Source organism: Chenopodium quinoa, unplaced genomic scaffold (genome assembly GCF_001683475.1).
Source record: "Chenopodium quinoa cultivar QQ74 unplaced genomic scaffold, ASM168347v1, whole genome shotgun sequence".
Lineage (NCBI taxonomy): Eukaryota > Viridiplantae > Streptophyta > Magnoliopsida > Caryophyllales > Amaranthaceae > Chenopodium > Chenopodium quinoa.
This window is the reverse complement of record NW_018742738.1, coordinates 13,297,416-13,308,621: the sequence shown is the minus strand read 5'-3', so window position 1 is coordinate 13,308,621 and position 11,206 is coordinate 13,297,416. Positions and strand designations below refer to the sequence as shown.

The 11,206-nt window shown below is 36.9% G+C and overlaps 1 protein-coding gene across 3 annotated transcripts; it reads left to right on the top strand.

The window, feature by feature from the left end:
* Window positions 1–5,637: 5,637 nt before the first annotated feature.
* LOC110724290 lies at window positions 5,638–8,390 on the top strand. 3 transcript variants are annotated; one of them, XR_002511944.1, is made up of 6 exons: window positions 5,638–5,826; window positions 6,748–6,908; window positions 7,293–7,362; window positions 7,472–7,649; window positions 7,741–7,902; window positions 8,050–8,390. XR_002511944.1 is itself a non-coding variant. In XM_021903713.1 (4 exons), the coding sequence occupies exons 2-4, from the start codon at window positions 7,529–7,531 to the stop codon at window positions 8,109–8,111; spliced, it is 345 nt and encodes a 114-aa protein (XP_021759405.1). In that variant the 5' UTR covers window positions 7,293–7,362; window positions 7,457–7,528; the 3' UTR covers window positions 8,112–8,389. The 3 variants fall into 3 exon arrangements, 1 of the variants encoding a protein (XP_021759405.1); XR_002511945.1 differs by having other exon boundaries at window positions 6,763–6,908; window positions 8,050–8,389; XM_021903713.1 differs by lacking the exons at window positions 5,638–5,826; window positions 6,748–6,908 and having other exon boundaries at window positions 7,457–7,649; window positions 8,050–8,389.
* The last annotated feature ends 2,816 nt before the right edge of the window (window positions 8,391–11,206 follow it).

Here is an 11,206-nt window from a genome sequence, read left to right as displayed (position 1 = left end):
GTGCCGGCCCACGTGCCGGCCACCGTGCCGCCCGGCATGCCACGTGCCGTGCCCGTGCCAAATCCCACAATTTTGTTCACGGCATGGCCCATGGCCCACAGGTGGGCCGCCGTGCCGGAGTCGTGTCGGGACCGTGCCGCCCGCGTGCCGGCACGGCCCGTGCCCATGTTTAGTTACACCCCTTAACGATCCAAGAGATCGTCAACTCCATAAGGTCATGAACCAAATAAGGGTTCGGGGATGATGGTACAAATCCAACCTAAAAGAGATTGAACCTACCCTAATAATAGGCCTCTACTTTATTCTGCTCGTATTCATGTGCGCTTTCTGACTAACATACAATCAATAGATTAACCCTAAACCTATTTAATCTATGTTGGTTGAATTTAATGCACAAATAAACTATTATTGGCGATCACTTGAATTATAATCACAATTAACCTAACAAGATTATTAATTATCTTATCAAGCGTGATTGCAAATACCAATTCCCTTTAACCTGCAATAAAAGGTGATCAAGCAATAACAATATAAAATGATATGCATATCAAGCAACATAATATATAATCATAAACATTAGAAAGAACATAGGAAGCATCACACTTGATCATACTTGATATTAAAAACACCCTAGACATGATACTAGGAATCATAAATAACAATCTAAGCATGATATCTACATCATAAAATCAATTAAACCATTAAAGTACTTACTTGGATGCCTCGTACCTCTTTCTAATTACAAAATACACACGTTAGTAACTTCAAGGAAAATAGTAATCAAAACAATTAAATTAAATAATTGAAAGAGAAATTTGGGACCAAACCCTCAGAAATTAAAACCTTTCACGTCTAGGGCGAAGACAACTTCGAATATGGCTAGGTGTTTCTAGATCTTGTGAATGCAGAATTTTGTATTAAAGAGCAAAGTTTTGAAAGAATGCTAAAAGATTAATGATTCATAAACTAATTGTTGACGATTGATGATTGTAGATGATGAATGAAAGCGGAATTTATTAAAACTTAAGAATAAAAAGAGTGGTGAATGATAGATGATAACCCGTGAATAAAAATGAAGTTTTTGATACGATATTTATAGAGAAAAACATCCAAAAAAGATTATTTATCAAAACAGAGTCTGAAGACCTGGCTCATTGGCGCCAGGACCAGTGGCTAGCGCCAGGCGCCAATGGCTGGCGTCTAACGCCAATCCTGATTCCAGGCGCCAAGGCCTGGGGTTGGACGCCAAACCGGATTTTAACGCGTTTTCGAAAATCTGATAATTTTACTGTACTTGAAGATAAAATAATATAATTTCAGTCGAAAATGCTATTTGATCTTGATTAAAACTCTAAAGAATCCTAATTGAATTAAGAATGATAAAACCTTTTAGAATGTTCTAGAAGACCAAAACCATTCCTAATTACATTAGGAATGATAAATCATATTAGGCCCTCCCCTAGATCATTGGGCCGTACTTAAAACTCAAACCGGGCCCAATTTAGTAAATTGGCCATAACTTCCTCAATATTCATCGGAATTGGGCTTATAATATATCGTTGGAAAGGTCTTTGCAAGCCCCATCCAACTACACTACTATTTGACCCATATCATGGATCAACCATACTTGATTGGCTGTTTTCTTAAAATAATTTTTCAAAAACAGAGAGAAGAGAAAAGAAATAATAACTTTCCGCAACACTAGACCTTTCCACACTTTCGTTTCATTCGATTATGATTCGACGTGAAAGGTACTCATCACTGGGTTTGGTTTTGGGGAGACACAAATGGGTGTCTACACCGATGCACTAGCTAAGTTAGCATCAATGGTGCGAATTCCAACGAACACAATCAGAATGGCGTTGACCATAGAAAGAAGATACGAGACGACTTATGTTCACGCATTGATGATGAACAAGAAGCACAAGAAGAAGATGAAGAACCATGGTATACAGATATCCTTAATTATGTGACAAAGGGAGAATACCCTCCTAATACTGATAAAGGGCACGCCGTGCTTTGAGGCTCCTGGCCTCACAGTATGTGCTCATCAGGGGAGAACTCCACAAAAGGAATACAATAGGGAGAAATCTCTTATGCATAACTAAGAAAGAAGCACACAAAACCATGAAAAACCTTCATGTCGGTATATGTGGAACGCCTATGAATGCTAAGATGTTAGTCCAAAAGATTCAACGAAAAGGTTATTATTAGACTACTATGGATAGAGATTGTCACGAATACGTCAAGAAATGTATGAAGTGTCAAGTCTACGCAAATTTACAACACGTTCCACCTTCGCTTCTCTATACATATACTTCTCCATGGCCTTTCTCTACTTGGGGTATCGACATCATTGGAAAGATAACGACACCAGGACAAGGGGGACATGAGTTCATCCTTGTAGCGATTGACTACTTCACCAAATGGGTCGAAGATGCCTCATATGCTAAGCTAACAGCAATACATGTAGCTCAATTTATTGAGAAAAATGTCATATGCCGCTATGGGGTACCTCATGAGATGATCAGTGATAATGGAACGCATTTCCAAGCCGAGTGCGTAGAACTATTAAAGAAATATCATATCAAGCATCACAGATCATCACCCTACAGACCACAAACAAATGGTGCGGTCGAATCGGCCAACAAAAATGTGAAGACTATCATCGAAAGATGACGAAAAATTACAAAGATTGGCCAAGTAAGCTACATTTAGCCCTTTGGGGTTATCGAACCTCTGTTCGTACATCAACGGGGCTACCCCTTTTTCTTTGGTCTATGGAGTTGAAGTTGTACAACCGATAGAGCTCGATATCCCTTCTCTCCGAATCGCGTTGGAAAGCCAACTAGATGAAGTCGACTGGATTAGAGCAAGATATGATGAACTAGTCTTACTTGACGAAAAACGCTTGGTAGCTTTGCATCATGTCCAAACCTACCAACAACGTATGGCGCGAAATTTCAATAAAAAAACTCAAGACTAGAAACATCAAGGAAGGTGTCTTGGTGCTTAAGGCACTTCGCAAAAATGTGTTCGATCCAAGAGGAAAATTTAGACCAAACTGGTCAGGTCCGTACATTGTTAAATCCATTTTGTCTGGCAGAGCGGCACAATTGGTAGACATGGACGGTAACGGTTTCCACAATTTAACCAACTTGGATCAACTTAAGAAATTGTATGCCTAGTTGCATGGGTTCATGACCCGATAGAGCTACGTTTAGCCTGATTCCTTTTTAAGGATATGTAGGCAACCCCTTAAGGGGGCCTGACCACTTAAAAAAATAAAATCCTTCCTCCGTCAATCAAGTACATGCGCCAGTTCAGTATTGCGCCACGACAAAATGGAGCTAAAATCAAGAAAATCAGACATTGTGCCAGTTCAACATCCACCGCGCCACGTCATCATACACCGTTGCACGGCAATTTCCACCGTGGCACGGTAGAATTCCAGCAAAAAAAAAATTGCCGCGCCACGGGAAGGTTCACCTTTTCACGACAGTTTCCACCGTGGCACGGTGGAATTCCAGCAAAAAAAAAAATTGACGCGCCACGGGAAGGTTCACCGTGTCACGACAGTTTTCCACCGTGGCACAGTGGAATTCCAGCAAAAAAAAATATGCGGTGAATTGTTCCGTGGCGCAGTAAAACTGGACTTTGCGAATTCTGTTATTTGTTCGACGTTTGTTATTATTCTTCCATTGCGCCCCCGACTTCTTGACTCGGATATATATATTAAAAAAAAAGTTATTGTAATTTTTATTTAAGGCGAAAATAAATATGATATTATTATTAAATGTGACTACAATTATTGGCATCATGCGCCTTATTTAAAATTAAAAATTATAAATCATATAGGCAAAGAAATATTGATCTAATCCTTCTTCACTTTAGAAACCTCCTTCTCTTTTTCAACTAGGTCGGCCTTCACCATTAATGTGTCTTTTGTAGCTCGAACCGTCACACCCCTAGTCGAACTTTCACCCCTTTCACCTTTCTTAGAATTCTTCGATTGCTTCTCTCTATAAACCATCTTTTCCTTACCTTTTCCTTTCACATAATTCTTCTTTTTAGGCATTATAGGAGTCTTAAACTCAATTCCTTGTGTTCTCGAACCAAGAAGATCATTAGGAGGCGTCTTCTTACTTCCAAGACGTCCCTTCACATCAAAGTTGCGTGATTCGACTCGATCCCTTCTACTTCTAGGATTCAACCATGCCTTGTATGCACTAGATAAGGGAGGAGGAGCTTGGTTAATTGCAGAAACGGTCCATAAAGGTCTTCCAATCCAATAAGCCTCGTACTTGTGAATGTTACTTTCATGCAACGATACTTCACGAGAACTATTGTTATAGCGTGGAACTACTTGTTCAAATCCATATTGTCGCATCAATCGAGAAAGACAATAAAAAGTCAGATTTGAAATACTAGGAACGCGACAATACGGAGTATCATTCGTGCCAGCCATCATAGTAAGCCTCCACCAAGGCACCACCCACCGAATGGAAAATTCTCTCTTTGCAAAGAAGACCTTCCAATCATCATATGACATGTTTGCAGAGTAATTCTTCTTCCTGCGGACTAGATCATTGGGATCATATTTTTCAATATCGTCAGGGGCTTCAAAGAGTTCCAAATGCTCCATCAACCAAATATGCAAAATAAAAAAAATCAGTCAAAAAAAATTACAGAAAACCACCGTGACACGGCAGAATGCACCGTGACACGGTGCCTGCTTTGTGTCACGGGGGCTAATCAGAGCGCGTTTTTACCTGCAACATTACTAGAGAGCCCTTCCTGATGGCTTTCCAGTCAGCTTTTGTTTCGTCAAGGCTGCGCAAAGTTTCTCCAAGGCAAGTAGGCATAGGAGATCTCCCAGATTCAACATGTTCAAGCACAGATGCTAAACAAGCATGTCCTACCCTACCGTTTGCAAATAAAAGCTTGCTAAACATACAAAAAATATACAGATAAGACTCAGAGACAGGGCGATTGAAATACAAATTTGCAAGCTTTTCTAAGTCTATCTCATTACCACACACAATTTTATTTAGATCTGGATCTGTCGGATTCAGATGGCGTTCAAAGTCTTGTTAATAATACTCACGTAGGGTAGGCATGGAAATGAGATTTCTGGCAGGAAATCCAAAGATGGCACCGAATTCCTCCGGCAGGGGGTATAATTCCTCATAATCAAATTTAAAACAATGTGTTTCTGGACTCCAATAGTCTAAAGTTGCCCTAAGAAAATCATGTTCAATTCACTACACCAAAAACTAGATTAGAGATCGTAAAATATAGAACAGTTACCAAAGATAGGCGTTCTCCAGAAGAATATAGAACGTATTTATATAAGAGGTGTTCTGTATGTAAATACATATGGTATGGTTAGCATAGTTAACCGTTCTCTATTTCTTTTTACCGAAATAATTTTAAAAAATAATTAATTATTATACATGATATAAAACGGTCATCTTGACAACCGTTTTGTATTGTATTAATTAATTATTTTTCTTAAAAAAATTATAAGGAGGAAAAAATATACAGAGTAATAATTTGACCAAATTAATTAAAGGCGGCTAAAAGGAATATTGAAGCGCGTGCTCCTCTATTTCACTTTCACGTTCATTTTCACTTTCACGTTCATTTTCACTTTCACTCTAACTAATACCCTAAAAAAAATGTAAAGTACTGCATGTATTGTTTATTTCTTCGTGAAACCTCCATAGTATAACCTTCAGTCGCTGACTGTTTGCCGCGCCGCCGCACCACCGCTCCACCGATCCACCGCCGCACAACTTCTGAGCACCTCACCACTCCATTGAGGTAGGTTCAAATCTTCTTGTTATAGAGTAATTTAATTGAATTTTGATTATTTGTCAATCGAACCGCATGAATCATTCGAAATATGAAGGAAACATAATTAAATTCATAGTTTTCATCTATTAAATTAATATGCAATTTGAATTTTAGGTGATTGACAAAAAACTTCAAAGTTCTAGTTTTAGGGTTAAATTCAATCGATTGTTTGTATGCAAATATTTCAGTTGGATTGCAGTAAGTTCAATCAAATTACCCTTAATTTTTGTCGAATTTACATTTATTTCAATAGTAATCAAAATAATTTTAGCCAAATTCATCTTACCTAAGTTCAATTTAGAACCCTAATTCAATTTAGAACCCTAATTCAAAATCCCCTTGGAATGGAATCACAATAAAGTGCCAATTGGGGAAAATAGATATATTTTTTCATCAGCATTGGTGTAGTTGTGAAAGAGTGAATATCAATTATCGCGACTGGGAGGAAGTTCCGAAAGAAGTTATTGATGACCTCTTTAAATTCATTGTGGTAAGCTATTTGATTTTTTGGTTGTGAATTGTGATGCATCTATACATATTGTATTATAGGGATTCAAATTGAAGAGAGATTAGCAGTAATTTTTGGTCGTTACACCAAACAATCTCGTACCTTAATGTAAAAAAAAAAAAGTTCGTTGGTGAGTTGTTAGTTGCTTGTAGAAAATAAGGAGGCAGAATTACTTACTTGTACTTTGTTTATGTTATCCAAATTCTGGGATTCTTGGATATTTTAATGATGAAGAACAAGAATAACAATAATACTTATTGTTGTTAGCAACCTAAGGTGAAGGAGGAGGAGGAATTGGTGGTTTGGGAGTAATTTAGTTTATAATCTTCTCCTTCTCCTGGCAATGAAGTTCTTAAGCATTGTTGGGAATAATTCTTTAGGGTGCTCTGCTTCAGGAGAACGCCTGGTTTTGGCTGCTAGAGATGGTGATTTATAGGAAGCCAAAGCGTTGTTGGAGTACAATCCTCGTCTTGTGAGGTATTCAACTTTTGGTGTTAGGAACTCCCCTTTGCATTACTCTGCAGCTCAGGGCCACCATGAGGTAATTGATTGCCTCTCGGGATTTGTAAAATTCTTGTGTGCTTTTTAAATATGGAAGTGTTTGAGACTTTGATTGATTTGATGCTTAGATTGTTACTCTTCTGCTCGAGATTGGTGTTAATATCAATCTTAGGAATTATCGTGGCCAGGTAACTGCATTATCTATGATTATTATCATACTCGATAGATTGTATGGAATATCATTTCAACTTGCTTGTGAGGATCCTACATGCTAGTTCTGTAGGAAAGAATCCTAGTTATCATTCTTTTCATTATGTTAAAACTTGATAAAAGGCAGTATATAGTTTTTACAATGCACAATTATTCATGTTAGATTAGCTATTCAATCTTCTGTGCTGAAAAGAAAATACGATTTGATGTACAGACTGCTCTGATGCAAGCATGTCAGCATGGCCATTGAGAGGTTGTACAGACTCTGGTTCTTTTCAAACAATGTATGTTCACTTCTTCTGCTTTAGGTTTTGGGAACTAAAACAGAATTAACTACTTTTAGGAGTGGGTGTATGCAAGTTAATTAATGCTCTGTAGTTATTTGAGATGTAGATTCACAGAGCAGATTATCTTAATGGGGGTACTGCTCTTCATCTCTAGCTGCTTTGAATGGGCATACTCGGTGTATTAGGCTCCTTCTTGCTGATTATATCCCTAGCATTTCTGTCACTTGGAATCTATTACAAAAGAAATCAAAAAATGAATATGGAAGCTCAGAGTTTAATGCAAGGTATTGTGGCTCAATAGTGCCTTCATCTTCTTGTTACTTTTCCAAACATAATATACTTTATTGATTTCTATGTTCTGCTTTCCTGGACCAGTGCCCTCCGCCAAAGTAATTAACAAACCTGCAGATGGAGGGATCACAACACTTCATATGGCTGCCTTGAATGGGCATTTTGAAACTGTCCATCTTCTTTTGGATCTTGGAGCTTTTGTTAGTGAAATAACTGTGGAAGATGGGACTACAATTGATCTCATAGGTAAAGATACCAGAACTCCTTTTTTTTCTTCAACTACGTTAAAATTTTATGAACTGAGATAAAAAAAGATATACTTATTTTTATTTAATTAGATGAATTTATTGTATATTATTAACTAATATGTATATATTTTACATTGTTTTGTAGTATTCAAAAAAAAAAAAGCAAGTTCTTCATACATATTCTCAACAAATGATCGACTAGCTTAGGGAAAAGTGGATTTCATATGTTACCGGATACCATCAACCAAATGACGACGACGATGATTTATGTGAATTGTAGATCAATATGGTATTGATATATCTAAGCATAATTTTTTTTAAATCAACATTAACTATAAAGGTGTTTTGATATTTAAATCACGTATTTGTTTGTATAGAACAAATTTTGTATGAATGATTCAATTTAATTGTGGTTGAATGTTTTAAATTATATATATGAAGTAGGTTTTGATGGCTTTTGTTGTATCTGAAAATATTTTTGTTAATTTTATTATACAGAAATTTATATTGCACGTATAGTCGTATACAGGATCATGGATTTATTTTACATAGGAAATGTGGAATTTTTCTTACAGGATAAATGTACAAGATATAAAAACAGGAATACAACAAATACAGGTCTAAAATGAAATACAAAAATATTACAAATTATTAAAATACAGGAATAATACAATATAAAATACGTACAAGGGTAATTCGAATAATTATGGCCGGATTTTTTTTAAAAAAAAAACATTAAAGAACTGTTATCTAACTTAACCGTTCTCTATTGTAATGCAATATAGAACGGTTAAGTGGCTTAAACCGTTCTTTATTCCTTCCTTAGTGTACAAATTTAAGAAGGGAAAAGAGAACGGTTGTGACTAACAACCGTTCTCTATTTGTTATTATATAAAACGCCTAAACGACCCGTTCTCTATACTTTATACATCGCTTAGCAGAAGAATGCCTTTAAGGCGATCTATAAAGCCTATTATAACAGTTCTCTAAGGCCTTTTTTGTAGTAGTGATTGCTACATGCCTTAAGGCTAATAAGCCTCTGACATGAAACAATTCCAACTCTCTTTTGTCAACATTGGTCAAAGAATAAGACCAGTCGCGCAATGTATTATCAAAATTCCGAGACATTATTATTGAAATATGAAATTCTAATTATTTTATGTTTCGTAATTATGCATATCACAAATAAATTGGTCCTATTTTATAGCCAAAACGCTTGGAAATACTCAAAATCTATCTTTCTATGCGCGCAAACTACACCGCTACAGAATAAGCGCACCGTGACACGGGAAATTCCACCGTATCACGAGAAATAGTGCCGCGACACGGCAGACTTTGCCGTGACACGGTGCACACTGCCGTGTCGCGGTGCCCACGAATTTTCATTTTTTATCCTTTACCTATTTTTATCCGGATTTTTATTGTTTTGTCTTCACAGTTTATCTTCTAATTTTGTTTTTCGAGAGTTTCATTCCCTAATAAAATTCTCCATTTATTTTATTATTTATTTATTTTTTATCTTTATTATCTATTATTATTTTATTTTATTATTTATTATTAGTTTATTTATATTTCTATTTTTATTTTTTTTATTATTTTCTATTTTTATTTTCCTTTTTCTTTTGGGGAAGTTGTAAAACTTGTCCCATTTTCATGTTTATGTTTATTTTTCTTTTTTATTTTGGGGGAGTTGTAAAACTTGTCCCATTTTATTTTTTTATTCCTTTTTTCATTTGGGGAAGGTCGGTAGCCTCCACTTACGATTTTTTCCCGTCATTAATTAATTACACAATCACACACAATGAGTCTCAAGCACACACTAATACATACTAATAAATGCATAAACTGTGAATAAAATATACAAAGTGAATCATGATGCATAAACAGTGTCAAGTGTCATCAACCAAAGTACAAAATAAAAACCCTCGGTCAAAAAACTGTAGAACTAGAAGAGTGAGGATCAGTGTCATCTCCATCCTGTGAATATAGGGACGGTGGACCAAAGAGTCCCTCCATCATTCGGGTACGAGGAGTAGTATCCCTACTAGTCCCTGTAGCTCCTGTAGCAGACAAACTCAAAGCAGGACCCGTCCAACTGGCAAACGGCGTAGACTGACTCCAAGAGGTAGGAAGCGTCGGTGGAGGCATCGTCCCAGACACTGGAACTAAAAACAAGTCGGGCATTGGTGGAGGAAGCGCCCCAGACAATGGAACTGAGTATAAACCCTGACCCAGAAGAGTAATGACTAGCTTGAACTCAGGCTGTGAAGGCTGGGAAGATGAAGGTCGCTGCCACTGAGTGGAAAGATCGCGATCCCGTTGTCTAGGCATGCTATTGCAAAAATAAAAATCTAAATGCTTAGCATCATTTCCTAAGTAATTTAATTATTTATTCAAAAACGGCTTAACAATTATCTCAAGCTGCATTTTCTATTATACGCAAAATTTTTACCTCCAGGCTAAAAATTAGCAAAATAATAGAATTATTTCTAGTATTTAGTTTTTCCATGACGAACTAATACTATGTTCTCCTAATTGCATGATATTATGCTCTCCATGACAATATAGTACATACACAAAATAGAGCATGTTTCAAAATTGCACAAGAATGATAAATCGGCACATCATGGTATATTTTAAAAAATCTACAACCAATATATCACCATTTCAAGTGCAAAAGAATAACATGAACAACAAGAACACCATTTCACACAAGTGGTACCAAAAAATGGTGATTTACTCAATTTCTCACCAAAACACACAAACTTGGTCTCAAATTGTCACAGACACACATACATTCATATACAAGTCAATTCATAGCAAGAATTTTGACATGGAAGCTCAAAATTGAAAACCCCCAATTTGATTTTTTTTTTTCTATTCAAGAAAGTATGGAATTTACAACAAATTTTGAGACGAAGCAAAGGAAACTTACATAAATCCTTGTGAGAAATCAAAAACGAGGAAATTAGCAAAAAATTTGAGCGAATTTGGTGGAGATTTGAGCTACAAAAAGCTCAAAAAACCCGCAAAATGGTGCAACAACCACCGCGACACGGTGGTCTAACACCGTTTCACAGTTAAGCTTCCCCGTGTCTTGGTGAATCCGGGACAGCGGAGGAGCTCAGGCAGCAGCAGCAGGAAGCAACGGAGCTCAGACAGCAGAAGCAACTGCGAGAAAGCGGTGAAATAAGTTCTCACGCACCGAGAACAAACACCATGTCACGGTGACTTGAAACGCGTCACGGTGGCACCTGACGAGTGACAGTGCTGGTCTTCGTGGCACGTTGGCAGGAGACGCC